The sequence below is a fragment of the Halyomorpha halys genome, unplaced genomic scaffold, assembly GCF_000696795.3.
Source record: "Halyomorpha halys isolate HHAL.00 unplaced genomic scaffold, Hhal_1.1 Scaffold2209.1, whole genome shotgun sequence".
In the NCBI taxonomy this organism is placed as follows: domain Eukaryota; kingdom Metazoa; phylum Arthropoda; class Insecta; order Hemiptera; family Pentatomidae; genus Halyomorpha; species Halyomorpha halys.
Genome location: NW_027114435.1, coordinates 71,656 through 92,917, shown reverse-complemented (window position 1 = coordinate 92,917; position 21,262 = coordinate 71,656). Strand labels below are relative to the sequence as shown.

Here is a 21,262-nt window from a genome sequence, read left to right as displayed (position 1 = left end):
CTAGAAATTTTGAAATAAAAATTTTAATAAAATTTTTTCAAGTTTAAGATTTGTCATTTTTTTTTAGTCATAAATATAAAAACCATAAGCTATCAGAGAAATGCATTAGAACAAGTCATTAATCAACCACTCCTGTAAGTAAAATTCAGTTTTAATAAATTAACGTTAATTTAGTTAATTGTTAATTATCAATAATGAAGATTGTAGATAAATATTCAAGAATTGTGAACTGTGAATCACACAACTGTTATATGCTAAAAAAAAAAGTAATAAAATAATTTTGTCATAACATTATAATTAAAATAATTTAAAGTTTATTTTAAACATGACACTAAAAACAAATAAGCATATGATGTTCAAAAATAATGAATTTGATATTACAAACTATCGGATAAAAAAAATTGGAGACCAGGTTGTTGGAATCCCTTGGAAAGAAAAAACAGTCAAATGAAAAGAGTGAGAGATCATCTGGGCAATTGAATAAATGGGACAGGAATAAACATGTTTTCGTTTATGTAGCCAGTTAATTGCTCCTTAGGAACATAAAGTTTAAGACATTAATAACTACACTCAATAAAAAGATCTTTCATCCTCTTCAACCATTTTTTTCTTACTTCAAATATTATGAGTAAAAAATATAATTATTGCAACATAGTAGTTTTTCTTCTAGATTCAACCGAAACAGTCCAGAATTTCACCAGAAAAAAATTATATAGCATTCTGGAAGAATTCAGAGGGATGAAAATAGATGAACAGTTTTCATTAATGGAAGGAAGCCTCATGTAGAAGTTACTAGATGTCCAGTTTGTAGTTTTTAAAGCCTATTAGTGACGAAAAGGAATAAAGAACATAAGAAAGTAAAAAAAAAATCAAATAATTTTTCCAGTTTTAAAAAACAGTTACTGCAAAATAAGAAGGATAGTTTAAACCACCTTGAGGGTAACACTGGCGTAGTATGGTGGGGATAGGAGGGAATTTATTGTTTACTTTTACTGGAAAGGTTATATAGCAGTAGTTTATTCTGATCATGCCGGTTCGTATTCTGGGATATGTTGCATTGATTCATTAAGAAATCTAGATCGTTATAGTGTTGTTTTCTTTCCATCATGGAGCTCATTTTAAGGATATTATAAAAGCAAATCAACGTTTTCACACGTTGAGCAGTGGAGGAAATATCTATGAGGTCATTTTATATGGTTGTATAGTTTCACTATCAAAATGATCGTTCCAGTGGACGGACTAGATGTGTATTTTCCTTATGAATACATTTATCCAGAACAGTTTTCTTATATGACAGAACTCAAAAAAGGTTTAGATGCTAAAGGTCATTGTTTGCTGGAGATGCCTTCTGGCACAGGTAAGACCACTACATTGCTCTCTCTTGTTGTTGCTTACATGGTGGAGTATCCCTATGTTGTGAACAAACTAATTTATTGTTCAAGAACTATCCCAGAGATTGAAAAAGTGGTGGAAGAATTGAGAAAACTGATAGCTTATTACAAGTCCCATGGCAAACCTCTTAACTTGATTGGTTTAGTCTTGAGTTCTCGAAAAAATTTATGTATTCATCCTCAAGTAAGTAAAGAAAGAGATGGTAAAGTAGTTGATGGAAGATGTCATAGTCTTACAGCATCATACGTTCGAGAAAGACATTCTACTGATTCTAATGTTCCAGTTTGTAACTTTTATGAAAATTATGATGAAAGAGGGAGGGAACTTGGTCTTCCTCCTGGAGTTTATAGTTTAGATGATTTAAAAGATTTTGGGATGCAGAATAAAATGTGCCCCTATTTCCTTGCCCGTCGTGGTGTAACATATGCAAATGTAGTTATATATTCTTATCATTACCTGTTAGATCCTAAAATTGCTGAGGTAGTTTCAAAAGAAATGGCCAAGACATCTGTCGTAATTTTTGATGAAGCTCACAATATAGATAATGTATGTATTGAGTCAATGAGTGTCAAAATTAACCGAAAAATTTTGGAAAAGACTTCAGCCAATATACAAGTATTAGAAAGTACAGTGAGTAAGATGAAAGAAGCAAATCAGTCGAGATTAAATGAAGAATATCGTAGATTAGTTCAAGGTTTAAGAGATGCTCAGATGGCTAGAGAGACTGATGTTATATTAGCTAATCCAGTGCTTCCTGATCAGATTTTAAAAGAAGTTGTTCCTGGTAATATAAGAACTGCAGAACACTTTGTTAGCTTTTTAAGAAGGTTTCTTGAATATTTGAAAACCCGTCTCCGTGTTCAGCATGTAGTTCATGAATCACCCGCTGCATTTCTCAAAGATATTTCTAGTAAAGTGTGTATTGAAAGAAAACCTCTTAGATTTTGTGCAGAAAGACTCGCATCTCTCTTACGTACATTGGAAATCTCTGATCAGACTGATTTTTCACCTTTGACAGTTGTAACACATCTTGCTACTTTAGTTTCTTCTTACACAAAAGGATTTACCATCATTATTGAGCCATTTGAAGATAAAGCACCAACTGTGTCGAATCCAATACTGCATTTTAGCTGCATGGATGCATCTATTGCTATCAAGCCAGTTTTTGATCGTTTTCAGTCAGTTATTATTACTTCAGGGACACTTTCACCTCTGGATATGTTCCCAAAAATTTTAGATTTTCACCCTGTAGTTCTAGCTTCTTTTACTATGACTCTTGCTCGCCCTTGTTTATTACCCATGATTGTTTCTAAAGGAAGTGACCAAGTTGCCATGACATCTCGATTTGAATCCAGGGAAGATATTGCTGTTGTTAGAAACTATGGGCAGTTATTAGTGGAAATTTGTACTGTGGTTCCAGATGGTGTTGTATGCTTTTTTACTTCTTATTTGTATCTAGAATCAGTTGTTGCATCTTGGTATGACCAAGGTGTTATTGATAGCGTGCAAAGAAAAAAATTACTTTTTATTGAAACTCAAGATGCAGCAGAAACAAGTTTAGCTCTTATCAATTACATAAAAGCATGTGAAAGTGGAAGAGGTGGAGTTTTATTATCAGTTGCTCGTGGGAAAGTTTCTGAAGGTGTTGACTTCGATCATCACTTAGGAAGAGCAGTATTAATGTTCGGGATTCCTTATGTTTACACACAATCCAGAATATTGAGAGCACGCCTTGACTATTTAAGAGAAACATTTCAAATTAGGGAAAATGATTTCTTGACCTTTGATGCAATGAGACATGCTGCGCAATGTGTAGGACGAGCTATTCGTGGAAAAATGGACTATGGTATTATGATTTTTGCTGACAAACGTTTTGGAAGAATTGATAAAAAGAGTAAACTGCCTAAATGGATCCAAGAACATTTAAGTGAACATTTATGTAATCTGTCCACAGAAGAAGCAGTTCAAATTGCTAAGAAGTGGTTGAGACAAATGGCACAACCCTTTCACAGAGAGGATCAGTTAGGCACTGCTTTACTCACTTTGGAGCAGTTATTGTCAAAGAAAGACATTCATGAAAAAGCTCAAGGAAGATAAATGCTATTATTAATCTTAGTTGAATTTTAAACATTAATTAAAGGCTACTATCTCACTCAAGTTATGTATTTGTATCTTAAAGATTACACCATACATTAAATGTTAATAATGATGATAATATTTTTCTGCGTAAGTTTTTTAAATATGTATTTAAACACCCTAAGGTGGTCTTAATAAAATTTGAAGATTATTTTAATTTGATTGATCAATAAGGTGTTTAAACTGCCTCAGCTTTAAGAGCTCTGGGTATTGTATATTTCTTGTATATGTCTGTAGAATTTTCCTGTAAACTAAAGTATTTTTTTCTTGATGTTATTGTACTTCAGTATATTTTGTAAGATTAAAATTGTATTTATGTATTTTAATATTAAAGTAAATAAATGGAATATATTTATTTCAATTAAAATATTTTTAAATATAAATTAATTTTTAACCAGCCTTTAGAGAGGCGTGAGCAACTTTATATATTTATTATTTGTTTTTTTATTGTACATATAAAAAGAATAAAACTGGATTTTTTTTTTAATCTCGATATATTATTTCTTATTAATCTATTTATATTATATGTTTGTGTGTGTGCATATATATAGCATTGCAATGGGCAAAATTATATTAAAACCTGACAAAAATAGTTTTACTATTATATGCCTTTTTTTAATGGGTAACATTTTATGATATTTTTTTCTACTTTTCTTTTTCGCCAAAGTACAGCAGTCCATACTCGACCTTGTTTGGAGAAACATAAATTAATGAAAATAATGTTATATAAATGAAACATTGGATAAATGATATGTGGATATCATATGAAGTCAAAAAAAATTATGCTGGACAAAATGATCAGTTTTGGATAGGAAAGATATGTAATCTAGATGATGAAAAGGTTGAAGTTAACCTGTTTTTAGTTCAAAGTGTCCACTTTAGTAAAGAGTAATTAGGCAATTTAGGATTAATGCTTCAATAAATTTAATATTGGCTTAAAAATTGTAATATATAATAAAAAATGGTAATAAATCAAGACTAAATAAATAAATATCATGTTTAAAGGGAGAAAACGGGATTAAAACTGTCCTTGGGACCGAGTTCTTCCTAATATTTTTTATATATATTATTATTTTATGTTATAAAAGGTTTCCAGCTATATTCTTAAGGTTTCTTAATAAGGTTCCAGATAATAGAAGTGATTCTGAAGCTGGAAGACTGAGGGACTTTGTTTAAAGACATATTAAAACCTTTGTTGGAAAGATGGAGTTTATGGGGAACACATATGTAATGTGAAAAAGAGCTGGTGAGGGAGAAATAAATAATAAATTTAACTGTAATTGAATCAGTGTGTATTCTATGGCTTGGAGTGAGAAACAAAACAAAATTAAAATAATTGTAGTTAATGAGGATGTTTGATACCAAAACCAAGGGGTCAGCAAACCAGAAGTTAAATAAAGGATAAGTTCCATGGTTTAATGTAAATTACTTTAAATGATTATAATTTTAACAATCTCAGTATTTTTTGAATAGAAATTGATAATAATTCTATTATTAGTGTACTAGAATGATGTTGAACAAAGGAGCCTGGCTATAGCTTATTGGAGGAGGTACAAAATCTAAAATTTCCTATCAATTTTGATTTGATTACCCAACTTTCCAGTGGCTAGAGGTGGTAACAAAAAAATGCTGTTTTCTTAAAAATTTTGGGAAAATAGAGTTAGTAAACAATTTTTAATATAAACGACCCCATTGAACATCTTTTACAACAATTTTCACAGTTTGAAGGAGGATCTCACATTTCCTAACTTTTCAGGTTTACAAATTATTATGGGCAATTATTAGTGTCCGACACTGCTGCTACTCTTTCCTCTTCCCCCTTATCGACATTCTTGGTTGAACACCCGTTTAATTTTTATATAAAATTAATCATGGAAATAGGTGTGGTGTTATATTTTCATAATGAACCGAGTAATTTAATTGGGTGTAAAAAACAATTACGAACATACACATTTTGTCAATTCTTAGACCTAGCTATATTATTGTACCTTATCTTATGCATTGTGGTGCAAAAATACTCTTGCCCGGACATACAACACTGTTAATGTATCATTTGACTCCAGAAAAGTTAGTGATTCAAATCAGATTAGTGGCATTGTGTTGTGTAGTTTTTGTAATTGGTTATTGGTGGTATTTGCTCTAAAGTAATAACTTTGGTTATAATTGGAATTTCAAACTTATGGAATCTTTGTACTATTATTTAAAACTCTTTTATCTTTTACAAATAGTTAGAAATTTTTAATTTAACAATTTTCATGGGTCTGAGTTGAGGAAGTAGTTTCTAAGTGAAGCATTTTCTAGTGTTCTTTTTGTAACATACCGTTGATAATTAATATGTGGTAGAGCAATTACCACTGCCTTGGTAATTACCGCGGTCGAAAAAGTGCTAATTGTTTTCTTGTAACTAGAGTTGAACCGTATCCGTAAATAGAGAAAACTCAATCGCTCTGGTATGTTTAATGGTTAGTAGCTGCTTCAATAGTAACTTGTTTATTTGGAATTTATGGAACTCTAAAAGCAAAGGCAAATAGTCGGTTAGAGTTAACAGTTTTGTGTGAAACAATTTACACTCAATGGCTGCTGGAATAAACCATCTCTGATTTGCTTTTGTGCAACACTGATTTGGTTCCAAGGCTTCCTTCTTCAGGTAATGTATCAATCATCCGTTTCATTTTCATCTTTTATAAACTAAGACATGTAGTTACACTAATCTACCTATCTTCAAAATTGGATTATATAGTAAGGTATGTAGATTGTTTTTTCATTTGTAATACCATAAATTTAAGACTTTTGTTTTGATCCTTATATTACAAGCCACGACATACGTGAGACTTAAGATATTTTTTTGTTTAGAATAACGTTTATTTTATCTAATATTTATTGGGTCTATGGAATTGTGAGTTACCTGTCCGTTTCCGTTGGTCTTGTTGGTGAGTTTTACCTTGGCGAAAGATATAGGCTCCTTCATCCAGTGAGCGCCGAAGTTGGGACTCTCCGGGTGAAGGTAGATCGGACTAGGTGGCGGAGTTTCCGCCTTACCACCTGCCGTCCACTCCCCGTTCACGTATTTCCACCTAAAATAACAGATTATTAGTTTAAAAAAACTACCAAACTTGTGTTTGATCAAGTGTCAAAAGAAATTGACACCAACTTGATGATGTCAATGAGTAGAGTCTGGATTTTTGTGTAATTGATTCTTCTCACCCCTCCCTCTCCCCCAATTTTCAAAGTAAAACTTAGTACAGCCAAACCTCGATAGAAATAGAAATCATGAAAAGAATGTCCTAATGACACAAAATTTATATTGCACGAAATCTCACGTTTTAAAATATTTGCAGAGTTTTAGGTATTACTGCACAAAATTGCATTTTGTTTTTAAATTATGAACTTTTGTTTAATTTTCCATTTTGATTATGACTCATGAAAATATCAAATAGATTATGCCACGAAAATAACAACTACCTAATATTCAGTTAAATCTTTCATTTTTTGGGCTCGACAATTACTATCTCGGCCACTAATTAGTTCCAGTTAGGCCCGGTATTAACCGTGTTCTGCGGAAGGTGGAGACAATGTCTCTGTTCCAAAGCTGTTAAATAATCATAGTTAAAGATTGGATTTCCGTGTTACTGGACACTTTATTCCGTTATGTAATAACGCACAGGACAGGGATCATTGGACAAGATGGTCAGAGGCTACTCCACGCTTAGCAGCTCACAGGAGATAGTGAGGGAAGAGAAGAAGGTATACACACCTTTATTTATTTATTTTATTATATTTTTTCTGATTAAGTTCATAGTTTAAGTTAGAAAAATTGAGGCAATGTAAAGCATTATCTAACAGATGAAGAAGTTGGATTTCCATGTTATTGGACAATTTATTCCGTTATGAAACATGTTCTATCTCTCCATGTATCTATCAGATTTATATTCTATTTTTTACATTCACCCAACGTAAAAAAACACAACAGTTAAACATAGGATCGTCATGAATATCATAGTGTGATTGTCACTAGATTTACGACTCGGTACTATTTTCCCGAAAAATTGTATTAAAATAGTATAGCGTCCAAATTAGGGAAGCCCAAAAGTCTGGGTTTTCAAATTTTTATTTTATGAGTATTTTTTAAACGTTTTTGTCCATAGTAGGTATAGGACGTTGTATATATAAAATGAAAATTTGTTCATTTTAATTTTAAATTGTTTAAACAAAATACTAAACGTTGTAAATACTTTTTCGTTGCCTATTATAATGAAACGAATAATAACTTAGATTCTTAATTTAAATTATCCATATCATCATCAACCATATCATATATCAACATTTTAAAAGTGATTAGAATAACAATACAAAATTGTATTGAAAATACTGAATCAATACACCTTTTAATTAATGTTTAAACTTTTTTTATTCCTACCTATTGTAGTGATGTTTTAATTCTATAATATGTAAAAAGTAATAGAAGAAGACAATAAAGTACTGACATTGTGAAAAATTGAGGAAAAAATAGTTAATTTTAATAATAAAAAGAAAATAATATTATTTTAGTGTATATGACAAAATGTGTATATTTTGTATTAAAAAGTTTTAAATTTATGCCATAATTTTAAATTTACAATTACTTAATATTTATAAACACTTTTTTTTATAAATATAGGGTTATTAGATGTATTAACTAGCATTTTAATATATTAAATTGATAAATAACATTTATTTGATCATTTTATGCCATATGAACATTTCGTAATTTTTAATCGTAAATTTTAAAATGTTAACTAGTGCTATTTGAGATATAGATTTCTTAAAGATTCCATAACAATGCCGTTTAATATACATAAATCATAATATGGCTGTCGGCAGTTGTTTGGTAAAATACACGGACTACGAGAGCTTATAAAACTTAATATTTTATGTAAATGAAGTGATTAAGTTTTTAAAGACTCTAAAAATAATTAACACTTATTTTTTAAATAAAGATAAAAAAAAAAAGTAAATTATTATTATAATTTGATCATACTATGATTTGATCATACTATGATTTGATCAAGCCTTGAGTTGACGAAAGAAATTATTATAAATCTGATCAGAACATACTTTTTTTTTTAAGACGGGGCATCATAAAATCATAATTATGGTATCGATTAATAATTCAACTTAGTGACTTTGTAAGTACAAGTGAACTATTGAGGGATAAAACAAATCTTAAATAGTGACCATGGTCGAGCTAAATAATTTTTTTAAGCCTAATTAATTTTAAATAACTTAATCTCAGTCTTGGAGTGAAAATTCATTCAGATTAATGAACGAAGAAGCCAACTCAACGCATAAGGATTTCGAATGAAATACTGTAAAAAGTATTCAATGACTTCTAAAAATTTAATGTTATGAACATTTAATTTTTAATTAGTTTAAAATTTTAATGTGATTAATTAGTTAATAAGGTGAATTTATAGATTTTTTTAAATACCATATTACACATTTTTATGTTTTTACGAAATATTACTGCTATAATGAAATTTAAAAAATCTATAAATTCACCTTATTAACTAATTACTTACATATTAAAATTTAAAACTAATTATTTTAATTTTAATTTATGGTGTTGAAAAATTTCGTGATGAAAGGCATCATTCTAGTTATAACAATAATCTTTATATTTAAAAGTTGTAATGCTCAGTAATAATTTTTGGATTTTTTTTATTCTTATTTTATTAAAATTTATTCCATTAAATAGCAGTCCATTAATGTTTTACATGAATATTAAAGTTATAATGAAAAAATTTTTACATCTCACCTGTGTTGTTCCACTTGGACAAACTCCAACAAGAGTGTGTACATCGCCGAAGGATTCAAACCGCTTACTGAGATTTTTACAACCGGAAACATTCTCCTGAAACAATAATTTTTAATTTAAACAAGGATTAAAAATAAAAATCAGTTTTTATTGTTGTAAAGTATCATGTATTAAATAATGTATATGTTTATTTAACGATGTCTCTTAAGCATTTCATCTGTATTGTTGTTACTCGATTACGACCAAACGTGTTGTTCAGTTTTCTCCAAATTTGGTATAATTTAGGAATATTCTTTTTTTAATTCAACTTCAATATGGTTGCCGTTTTAATGAATGGCACTATTCCATCAAAAATATTGTTGTATTTCAGTCAGACAAAGTGTGTTGTTTGATTTTCGACAAAGAAAAAGTGATAGGTCGTGCTTAATAAAACTGAGAACCACCAAAAACATTTCTGGACACCATATTGAATAATAATAGGTAATAATAAAATTGAAATATAATATATTTACTGAAAAATTTAGAATGATAATTAAGGTTATTCCATAGACGTGTTTGACAATTTAATAAGAAAATATATTTTTAAAAACAATCATTTAAAGCGTTAAAACATGTTGGTTAAGTTTTTCACTTTATTTATAATTGAAGAATATTCAAATTTTTATTTTGTTTTTTATGTTTCAGAAATTCAACGTCTAATGTTTGATAATCCGTAGATTTTAAGTGTTGTGAAGTGATTTTAATGTCAATTTTGGCACATTAGAAATTGTTAGTCTCTAAATTTTGTATAATATTGTATTTAAAGAATTAATAATTAATAATTTATCTTTAAATATTTATCATGTTCCATATCTTTGTATCAATTGTTTAGCAATATGATTCATACTGAATTTTTATAATGTGTCGCAATTTTTCTTTGCTGTCTTGAAATTAAGGAAATATATACAACGTAATTTCCCTCAAGGCTCAAGTGGATATTAGTGGAACGTTTCGAAATTCACTATAAATCCTAATATTCCTATTTTATGATTATTTTTTATACAGTTGTAGGATAAAATGAAAATCATATATTCTACTGATATACTTTTATAAAAGAATCATGAGACAAACGAAAAATCCGATAAAGAGCAAAAGCATTAATACAGAAATAGAAAATTCAAACATCACAACAACCAACCTAACCAATCAATCATCCGAGGGAGCAAATTCGTTGTCGCAGAGAGGTATAGAAAAACAGAATGTAAAGTAAAAGAAAATAACAAATAAAAGGAAAATAAAAAAATATGATAATTATTGCAGCAGTGGCAAATCCATTTCAGACAATTACTTAGCTCTCCCTGGCTATGTGGTTATACTCGTAGCTTCTCTGCATTTCTGTCACAGGGGCAATAAGAGTGGGTATACTAGGAGTATGGTTTTAAAAGCTAATACATCATTGTAGCAGGAAGGGAAAACAAGCACTTTATAATGAATTGTAAGTGCAAAGTATTCTTTAGTTAGAAAGGGACAAGCAATTCTTCAGGGCAGAGAGAGTGTTGTCACAGAATGTGAAAATGGCAGGGCCTCTTATACCGAATCTGTGCCTTACGTGGACTACATTCCATGTATACATCTAACCTTTAGATCCTCCCTCAGAATCTCTTAATACACTAGTACTACAGCAACCTGTAATTATGTGTATTGGACCTGTAATGATGTGTACTACTGCGAAATGATGTGTATCGGACCGCAGGATAACGATTATTTTTCCTTTCGAATATGTCATTTTACAGGGTAAAAATGTTTGTATCTATAATTGAAGAGTTTTCATCATTTAGTTCTACCTATTTAAATTTTATGTATTACATTGAGAGTTGGTTCAATAAGCACCAATATTTTAAGCTTGGTATTTCACTCTATGAATAAGAATATTTTTACAGATAACCCCGTTAGATCTCTTAATGTTAATATATTTATTTAAAAAGCAAATAAAAAAACATTTGTCTCAAAAACTGAATTCAATTTTTTTTTTTAATTTACTATAGTTCAATTAATAGGGAACTACAGGACCTGGTAGCTCAAATAAGGGTAGAGGAGACCATACCCAAGGAGTGGAATGAGTGTAACTGTACAGTTACTTTCCGGATGGTGTGCGGCAACGTGGTAAGCTGAAGGGCCGATGGAGGGATGCTGTGAGGCGGAATCTGCGATAACTGAGGATCAGTTACCCTTACAGAAGATAGAGAAAGATGGTTGGCAGCTGTTGAGCAGGCCAAGGGCAGCTTCATGCGCCTGTTGTGCCAGTAAAAGAAGAAGAAGAAGATAGTTCAATTAATATTGATGAAAATGGCAAATACAACATACCTTCCACTTTTGGTGACTATCATCTCGTTTGTTAGTGCTTGAAAACGAAGCCACAAATCCCTTTCCTCCAGTTCTACAGTGGGAAATACCTCTCCGGAATCCATTTTATGGTTTAAGAATATGAGTAATTGATCTACAAACGTTCTGAAACAGAAAGGTTAAGTATAATTTATTATTATAATCTTTTTTTGCAAGTTGTATCTTAGTGCTAATGTTCAGTTAATATAAATTATTTAATGTCATCAGTATAATTGTCAATTCAACCTTTATTTGGACAGTCTTGAATAGTTTTTTAAATTAATTTTTTAATGATTTTACAAATTTTATAATTATAAATATTTCTTTTCATCATAAAAAATTTTTCTCCTGGGAATTCAGCAAACAAATAACACAACTTATTAGCATGTAAATGGATTTCTGGTGTATATATAAAAGAATTGCAAGAAAATAAAAATAAGAAATAAAGAAAGCCTGATATAATATATAGAAACGAGAACAAACATTTATATAGAAATTCATAGAGTGTCAACTATACAGATTCCAATTCAAAAGATAATTGAGAAGGATGAAGGGATGAATGAGGATGTTAAGGAGAAAGATAATCGGGTAAGATAATATGTTATTATTTGAGCGTTTTAGACTAAAGGGGAAAATACAAAACATGGTGAACTATTGAAGGAGAAGATAAAACACTCTTTCAGAAAACCTTATGAATTATTCAGTTTTAAATTTACAATCACTTTTGACGTCTTTCAATAGTTACTGATTCGCTCTAGCGCTGAATAAATAATCGAAACCAGCTCTTAATTATTATTTCGCTCCTTGGTTCTACAAAACTTTCAATCATTTATCGCTCTCTTACATTATTGTAATATGTTGGAGTCAGTTAAATTAAAATATTTTCATTTAAACACAAAATTTGACTATTTCATTTTTTCTCAAATTTATTTTACTAAAATATAAATTTCTGGCAGTTTTGAATTTTTTAGTGATGTAGACCATTAGTTAGTACTGATTCCCCCGTATCGAGAAGACACGCTTATAATTTTCACTTCTAAACTATAAAATTATTAGTGTTACTGATTAAACATTTTAGTTGAATTCATTGCAAATAATTTAAATAAATATCTATCCAGAGAAGAAGTTTAATTTAACTTACACAAAAACGTAATAGGTCCTTTCTTCCATCAATCACCGTATTAATTTATGGGTCATTCCTCTTCAAATCAACGAAATTTTGAACTTTACCTTCTCGGATTTCCTTCAAATTTTTCATAAATATGTGACTATAGACTTGGGAAATTATAAAATTTAATTCAGGAATGTACTCTCGTTTTTGTATTATAGGACTATTAGTTCCTGATTAATAGGCTAAAAAAATGAGAACAAGTTTTGTAATTGCTGCAAAAACTTCCCTAATTTTATTAGTGATATGGAATAGGAGGCATTTTAGAGTATAGACCACGCCCTTTCATATGATAAAAGATTAAGACAAGTTAAAATTTCTGAAAACTTAATTTAAAATTTTTATTTTCTCAGAAAGTACATATTTTAAAATTCTCAACTTTATTCCTTGAATAGGTTGTGCTGATATAAATCACAGGAAAAAAATATAAATTTGGAAGGCTTTAATGTTAAAAAAATTGAGAACTAAAGTTCCACTCTCATAAAAACAACTTTTGAGAGTTGAATGGACGCTCAGAGCTAGTTGACGCTTAGTGAACTAGTAGACGCTTAGAGAAGTCTCTTCCCTCAGTCACATAACTGGTGCCGAAACCCGGGAACGAGTTTGTTGATCGAAATTAATTTAAAAATTTTTGTTGTTGTTTTGTAACTTGTAACCACTCACAGCCGTGCTGTGAGATTCTATTGTGTGTATAACTGCTTCAATAGGATAAACAGATAAGAATTTCATTTTAATAATTTTAACAAGTTTAATAATTTCATTTTTATTTTATAAGTTGATAAAGTTTATTAAATCCGAAAGGGGAGTTAAATTGTTAGTTTTATTTTATCTTATTCCTTTAGTATGTAAGTTATATATATTTTTCTTGTTTAAATGCCAGTTACTAGTGATGGGAGGGGGAAAGTCCCTCTAGATATATAAATAAATCATCATCAAATAATTAATTTAAATGAACATAATGCAGATTTAGTGGTTGAAAAAAAAATTATCATACCGAACTTAATTCGAGCAAAATACTTCCTCAAATAAATAGACCAGATTTAGGACCTTACATTGTATTTGTTGAAAGTAACTCCACAGAAGGAGCAGGAATAGGACCTTTACACCAAATGTCAATTGGGAAAATACTACATAAATTATTCCCGGAAATATACAATAATATTTTAAGAATTAATAAAATAGATATAAAGCAGGTTAAAGTAAAAACCCGACAAAAAAATCAATCTAATGTTTTATAGTAATGTCCGAAAATTAAAAAAACAGAAACAAATTAACGTTTACATACCTAGTTTTACTTTAGAAAAAAAAAGGAGTTATTAGGGATGTTGACTTAAAATTGACAAAATCGGAAATACTTGATAATTCAAAAACATTATATTCTGACACTCAAAAAATTATTAGACATTGTACAAAAAAAAATATTAAAAAAACAAAACAATATTGTTGAGTTTAAACCAAGTTGGTCAGTATTACATTCAGAGGTAAACTCTTGCCTCGATATATTGCGACATACCATGTAAGGTGTGAAGTCCACCCATACATCCAATCTGTTATACAATGTCTGATTGGTTTACGGAACTGTCATAATACTTCCCAGTGCAAGAGTACCATAATACGATGCAGAAGGTAGACCGAAAAGCATGAAACCGAAAAATGCCCACCGAATGAACTGCCTTGGTAACCACTCTTCTCTGGCTAAAGAAATTTTCCCCGAATTCTCTAAGCAGAAAAACATCAAAGAGATAATGAGTAACTATAATCTCACTTATAACGAGGCAAAAGCCAAAATAGTCAAAAGTCTTATAGCTCGGTAATATTAAGAAATAATCCTGAAATCTTCCCAATATTAGAGCAATTTAACAATGATTCGGTTAATGCTTCAAAAAAATACCTTAGAAATAAAATTACGGTCCTAAAAAGGCAAACGGTTTTGAGTCCCCGAAAAGACGATAAAAATGCGGAACTAAGGGAAAATATTATTGTTTCTCACACAGACAATCCGTATAAAAATGAAATATATAAAGATAAAGTTACTACTTTAACAAAATAAAATAAAATAAATATTAATGATCGGAGAAGTTTGTCGGGGGGTGCGGTCAGCAAAGCAGTTGCAGGCTTACCTTCTACGCCATAACCCCTGGTGAAGACCTGAAATTCAGGTCGAAACGTCGGCATAAAATAAATAAATATGGTTTTGTTTATTTATGCTGTTCTTTGCTGACCGCACCCCCCGACAAACTTCTCCAATCATTAATCTATGGTCAACTATCTACACCTGATAATAAAATAAATATATTAACGGATGCACTTCTCGGGGTAGTAAATACTGTTTAGTATCCAAGAATGATAAACTTACTATGAAATAAAAAATATGATGAGAGACAGAACCCAAAATTTATTCATAGCAATATAATCAAGCAGACAAGTAATTAATATTAAAGAATTATGTCAAACTCTATTTGACTCGAGTTCGATAAAATACAATACTTAAAAATATAAATATTAACATATGAATCACAAAAATATATAATCAATTCAGTGGAGTGACAGATCTGCCATTTAAAACAAAAATAGACTAGAACACTTTTTATTTTCAGAAAAAATCGATATCGCCTTAATCTCGGAAACTTGGTTAAAACCAGGTAAATATGTCAATTTCCCAGGTCATTATATCGTTAGATCTGTTAGAAGGCACGGTTATGGGGGTGTAACGATTTTAATTAAATCAAAATATCACTTTAATCAAATCTTTAATTTTCATTGAATCTCTAATATTGATACAGTTGCTGCAAGCATATCCATAAACAAAACTTACGAATGAAATGTTTTATCTTTCTACGGAAAGCTGAGAAATAAAGCGACAAAAGACAATTGGGAAAATCTCTTCAATAGTGTTCAACATCCCATAATTATAGGTGGTGATCCAAACGCTCATCGTTATCAGTGGGGATGTGATTTATGCGATAAGATGGGAGAAAATTTAGTTACAGTAATTTAAAAAACTAATCTTATTTTATTGAACCACGGTGCCCCAACCTTGAAAACAATATTCGACAGAAAAGAAATCTGGATATAGCATTAAGCTCAATGAACATCGCCAACAGTTCTAGTATGGAAAGTTCATGATAATCCTTTAGGTTTTATTCATCTCTCCATATTTATAAAAAAATCAGTATAAAAATGATGAAACTTAATACCAAACAATGGAAAATTAAATCATCAAATTGGTCTGAATTTTAAAGAATTGCGCAGGAGAACACTACATTACTCCTAAAAAATCTTAAGTATGAGGAATTAATTAAATTTCTTACTAATGTAAGTGAACGTATGATTCCCGTATACAGGACATTTTTTAATAAAAAATACAGCTGAAATTGGTGGGATAGCGAATGCGGACAATTTCTTAATTGAAGGAAAGTTGAATTTAGAGAATATAAAAATAATCCTTCAAACAATATCTTAATAAAGTATCAAAAGTCAGACGCTGAATTCAAGAAGGTCACTAAAAATAAACAAATAATCATGGCGATCGTTCACTGCCAGTATCAATAAAATTAACATGATCAAAGAAATATGGAATAAATTAGCTATTATAAAAAATCGAAAAGCCGCAAATAGATTGGTCCCCGTCAGTGGAGACAGGTGCGAGGAGTTCTTTGACATTTTAGCCGCTCTTTTACAGTACAAGAGCCCAAGAGGAGAAAAAAGGCAGTTATTTCACCCCAATTTTTTATTACTTAATTGAAAACTAGGTATAATTAATAGTCAAAATTGATGAGTCTACCAAGTATAGTTAGGGGGAATAAAAAATGGCGGCTGTCTCAAAACGTTACAACTACGAAGATAAACATTATAAACGATTTTATATCACCTAGCTTTAATTTGAGTGCTGGCAGACATCTGTATGTCCAATGGTTTTTGAAAGAACGTTTTTCATAAATAAAACTTATTGTCCGAATAACTATAAATCAATTTATTTTAGCAAATATGAAAACTACTATCCCTACGAAGGCAAAGGTCATAAACTACTTTATAGTACAATTATTTAGCTTTAATTTGAGTGCTAATAGATATTTGTACGTCGAATGGTTATTGAGATATCAATTTCTCAAAATATATTCACTAACTACTGATCTTTCAGTGTATTTTTATTTATGAAATATTGCTTTTTAAAAAGTCTAAGTCTCGAGAACTATTGGACGTAAATAGTTCTTTTAGGGCTAATATTTCAGCAAATTTACTCTTCTTTAAATAATGTTCTCTTGGAGTTTCTATTGTTGTTGGTAGTTTTAAAGATATAGAGCTCCGAATGTAAAATTAATGATTTTTAAAGTTTTGCAACAGCCGCCATTTTTTATTCCCCCTAACTATACTTGGTAGACTCATCAATTTTGGCTAGTAATTATACATAGTTTTCATTAAAGTAATCAAAAATTGGGGTGAGATAGCTGCCTTTTTTATGTACTATTTCAGTATAAATTTGTTACAAGAATGAACAAAGGTTAAAGGTAATTATAAAAATTAAGAAAAAAAATCTTGAGGGTAAAGAGTTGCTCGGTTGATAAGGATTCACTTACTTCCACCTCAGACTGTCGGGTCTAAGTATGGCACTCATAGATCATGAAAGTCCAAGAGCTCGTGAAAAATCTAATCAAGAATTTCACAAGATAAAATCGCTCTACCAACCTTAGTGGAATAAAAAATGGTGGCTGCTTTAAAAGGTGACAAAAAAATGCATTTTCCATTCAGAGATCTATAACCTTAAAATTACCCACAACACTTAAAAATAATAGAACATCATTTGAGGTAGAGTAAATTTGCTAAGCATGAGCCCTAGTAGACCTTCGCAGGTCTAGTTTAGTAAGTCTTAGAGTTTGGAAATTACCATTCCTACAACGACTTTAATTTGTCTATTAGTACTCAAATTGAAGCTAGTTGAATACCCTAACAATTAGTTTTTAACGATTTTCTTAGTAGATGTAGCAGTTTTCATTATATTCGTTAGAATGAAGTCTTAGAATGTTCATCTAATTGCTCGGACAAAAGTTTGGTTTATGAAAACCAATATTCCAGGAACTATTATACCTACAAACATCTATTGGAGCTCAAAGTGAAACTCGGTGACTGTACTATAAAGTAGTTCATAAAGCTTGTCTTCGTAGGGGTAGTAGTTGGCATATTGTCCGCCAAAATAAATTCTCAAAATATAGATATCTAGTTGTTCCGACAAAACGTTTGGATTATGCAAAACTATATACCAAGAATTATTAAACGTAAGAAGGACATATTTTAAAAATTTTACTCTAGTTAAAATAATGATCTATTAGGTTTTTTTAGTTCTATTAGTAGTTTTAGATTTATGGAGCTTCGAATGAAAAGTTTAGGTTTTTCTATAGGTTTCCTTGGACTTCGACCTTGGATGCCACTTTCAGTTCTTGTTTTATTTGGTTTATTGTGTAATTTAAGAACTGTTTTTTTAATTCTTTTTGTTATTTTATTTCAGGTTGAATTTATATACTTGAAATATTTAATGTCAAACTATAAACAACAAAAATAAGAATAATGTTCCAAAGGAAGCCGTTCTGATGGACTATTGTCAATAAGTGGGAAAACAAAATAAAAAAAACCTTAATGGTAGTATGTTGATGAAGAGCGGTCGGTGCCTTTTGAAAAGTGACGGTACACGGCAGGCACCGAAATATGACAACTAAACTTTTTACATGCCTACCCAAATTCCGTCGGTACGGTACAGTACAAGTCATTCACTTTGCCTCAAGTGTATACCTGATCCTTCACTTCAGGTCTTTTCGGTGTAAATACCGCACCATCTTTTGCTATGTAGCGGTTGATACATTAGTAAGTTACAGTCAATATAGAACTATGGTTTTTATTAACTTTTCATCACGTCAGATAAATAAGTTCATATGAACTAAAAATGCGTTTCCCAACATTTTTTTGGCGGCGGAACCCTTTGGTAGAAGTAGGAAAATGGTGGAACCCCTGTCTTCTTCTTTAACCATCCCGTATAACTTACAGTGTCAGACAACCCAATATTATCATCTACTACAAATAAAGTAATTCGTCTTTTCAATAAAAGCTAATATATGCTAGGATAAGATCACCAAGACAAAATCTGAGATTATAAGGTGCAAAAATGTGTTTAGTTAATTTGGAATGGCCCATTCCTACAATATTTCGCGGAATCCCTGGAAGAAGAGGCCCAAAGAATCTCGGTTGGAAACCACTGATCTACACAATCTAAGCAGCTTGATGGATTCAGTATTCAACTATGGTGTAGGCTGTTGTATACGTTGGAGCAATAAGATTTGAGTTTAGAATACGTTCTGTTTATTTTTTAGTTCCAGCTATTTAGGGAAGACAAATAATTGCTAATGTTTTAATTATCAATTATTAGACAAATAAGGTAAATAAATAACACTTCCAGTAGTGACGGATAAAACTGTTTTACCACACCCAGGTTTCTGGGGAGATTATTATAAATTGTATAAAACGAACTGCAGAAAATGTTAGGCGCGGTTTAAAAATTGTTAATTTAGCCTTTTCCCAATCAGCTACTACGTTTTAATAAAAGATTTTTTTATTTAGCAGTGCTAAATTTTGTATCCTATTTATTAATCCTCTTTAGTTAATAATGTTGTAATTTATTATCCATACATGATTTCTAATACATCACGATAACTAAGACGGCCTTAATTTTGATTATTTTACCAAAATTTATACTGGCGTCTTTTAGTTCATATTTTATTCCGTGTTGTATTATATTTTGTTTCTTTTACAGACATCAGACTATTTAAAGTTATTTCACGTTGTATTGCGGATTACTTAACGTTATATTTTTTAAAAATAAGAAAACTTCTTTGTTTATAAACTAATATTGTTTATAAATGTTAATAAACAAAACTTTATTCATCAATACAGTAATAAACAATTAATATTGAATAAGAAATAAAAATTTAATTTAAAACAAATTTTCTACTGAATTACATCCAGACTAAAGTTTCAAGTTAATATTCTCTCGCAGAATTACCCGAATGTGATGTCTTCGAATTATAAAAATTCCTCAAATTTTCTTGATTTGTATAGTATAGTTATTGTTCAGTTCAATGCTAAATTAACAGTTGTTTTTTTTTTTTTTTTGTTTTCTGTTTAGTCGGAATCAAAACTAAAATTCGGGGCGAAAGACTTGAATATTGAACTTCAGAACATAAATATATGTATTTTTTATATTTTCTGACGAAATATGTTTTATTTTTAAATATGTTTAATTGTTAATTTTTTTTTTGAGACAAATCATTGGGAATTAGTCAAGGAAATACAGATCATCAGTCGATCGAAATAACATTTCTCGGTTAAAATGAAACTAAGATTTTAAGTTCTCACGAAATAAACAATCAGTAATTTATGAACCTTAAAATAAAAAATGCATTCACTTGTATTACGGATATTTTACATGTAATATCAATAAATGTTCGATTTATACGTACACCATAAATATAGACTATTTGTTTTTCATAAAAAAATATAATATTTTTGTTAAATAATAAGTGTGATAAAAGTTTTTTTTTTTTTTGTACCCTCCTGTAAAGATTTTAATTGGTATTTAGTACGTACATATAGGAGGTATGCTATATGTATAGCTGGGTATGAAGGATACCTTGGATTGCCTTTTGGCATTATAAGGTTTCTTATAAAAGTAGAAAAATATATTTAGATTTATAACAATTTCCAATGCAGATATAGAAATTGAAGACGAGTAGGTAACAAACGATAATTTAATAGATGATTAAAATAATAGGTAGTACAATGAGGGACAAATATAGAAGAACCCAAACGTTGTCATTAATATTTCAATAGATTTCGAAACTACCTCCTTGTGAAATAGGGGTTATCCGGTATTCCCAAATACAAATAATCTAAGTAAGGTTGAATAACTCTCTATCATCAAATGAATTATAATTGTGACCAAAATATTTTTAAAATCTTGTAGAAATTATATATTTTTAGTTATTTATTTATTTCATATTTTTTTGTCATCATCGAGACTGAATAACTTTTTTTTTACTATTTATCCTTGCAGTGTCATATACATTTGTAAGAAGTTCACTTTTACCAATATATAGAAATGTAATATTACAAACCATTTTTTTTTTTTTTTATGGTGAATTATTTTTTCACTATAAGGAAATAATTTATCTGAAATGACTGGAGATTATTAAATAAGTTTTGATAATGCAGAAAGAAGATCGAAACAATAAATGAATAATTTCTTCAATTTTGTAGTTAAAAACAATAACCTTGAGGAACTAAGGAGAAATTGTATTCTCTACCCATAATACAAATTAATGGTCTCATTATTTTTAATAAAAGAAATTTCTTATTAAGTAAAATAA

The 21,262-nt window shown here is 29.8% G+C and overlaps 3 protein-coding genes across 5 annotated transcripts in view; 2 read left to right on the top strand and 1 right to left on the bottom strand.

Moving 5' to 3' along the window:
* The window catches only part of LOC106691293 (T-related protein), a 69,092-nt gene that overhangs the window by 7,184 nt on the left and 40,646 nt on the right, over nt 1-21,262 (bottom strand). For all 3 annotated transcript variants that reach the window (XM_067051625.1, XM_014437020.3, XM_014437019.3), the window contains exons 2-4: nt 11,666-11,809; nt 9,323-9,418; nt 6,434-6,602 (exon numbers count right to left, since the gene is read on the bottom strand). In XM_067051625.1, coding sequence (XP_066907726.1) covers nt 6,434-6,602; nt 9,323-9,418; nt 11,666-11,769 — 369 coding nt within the window. In that variant the 5' untranslated portion in view covers nt 11,770-11,809. The remainder of the gene's footprint in view (nt 1-6,433; nt 6,603-9,322; nt 9,419-11,665; nt 11,810-21,262) is intronic.
* On the top strand, nt 243-3,997 carry Xpd (general transcription and DNA repair factor IIH helicase subunit Xpd). Its single transcript, XM_014437016.3, has one exon. It carries the CDS (start codon nt 1,219-1,221, stop codon nt 3,487-3,489), a length of 2,271 nt encoding a protein of 756 aa, XP_014292502.1. The 5' UTR covers nt 243-1,218; the 3' UTR covers nt 3,490-3,997.
* On the top strand, nt 12,249-14,665 carry LOC112211236 (uncharacterized). The gene is made up of 4 exons (XM_024362571.1): nt 12,249-12,271; nt 13,885-14,050; nt 14,311-14,332; nt 14,475-14,665. The coding sequence occupies exons 1-4, from the start codon at nt 12,249-12,251 to the stop codon at nt 14,663-14,665; spliced, it is 402 nt and encodes a 133-aa protein (XP_024218339.1).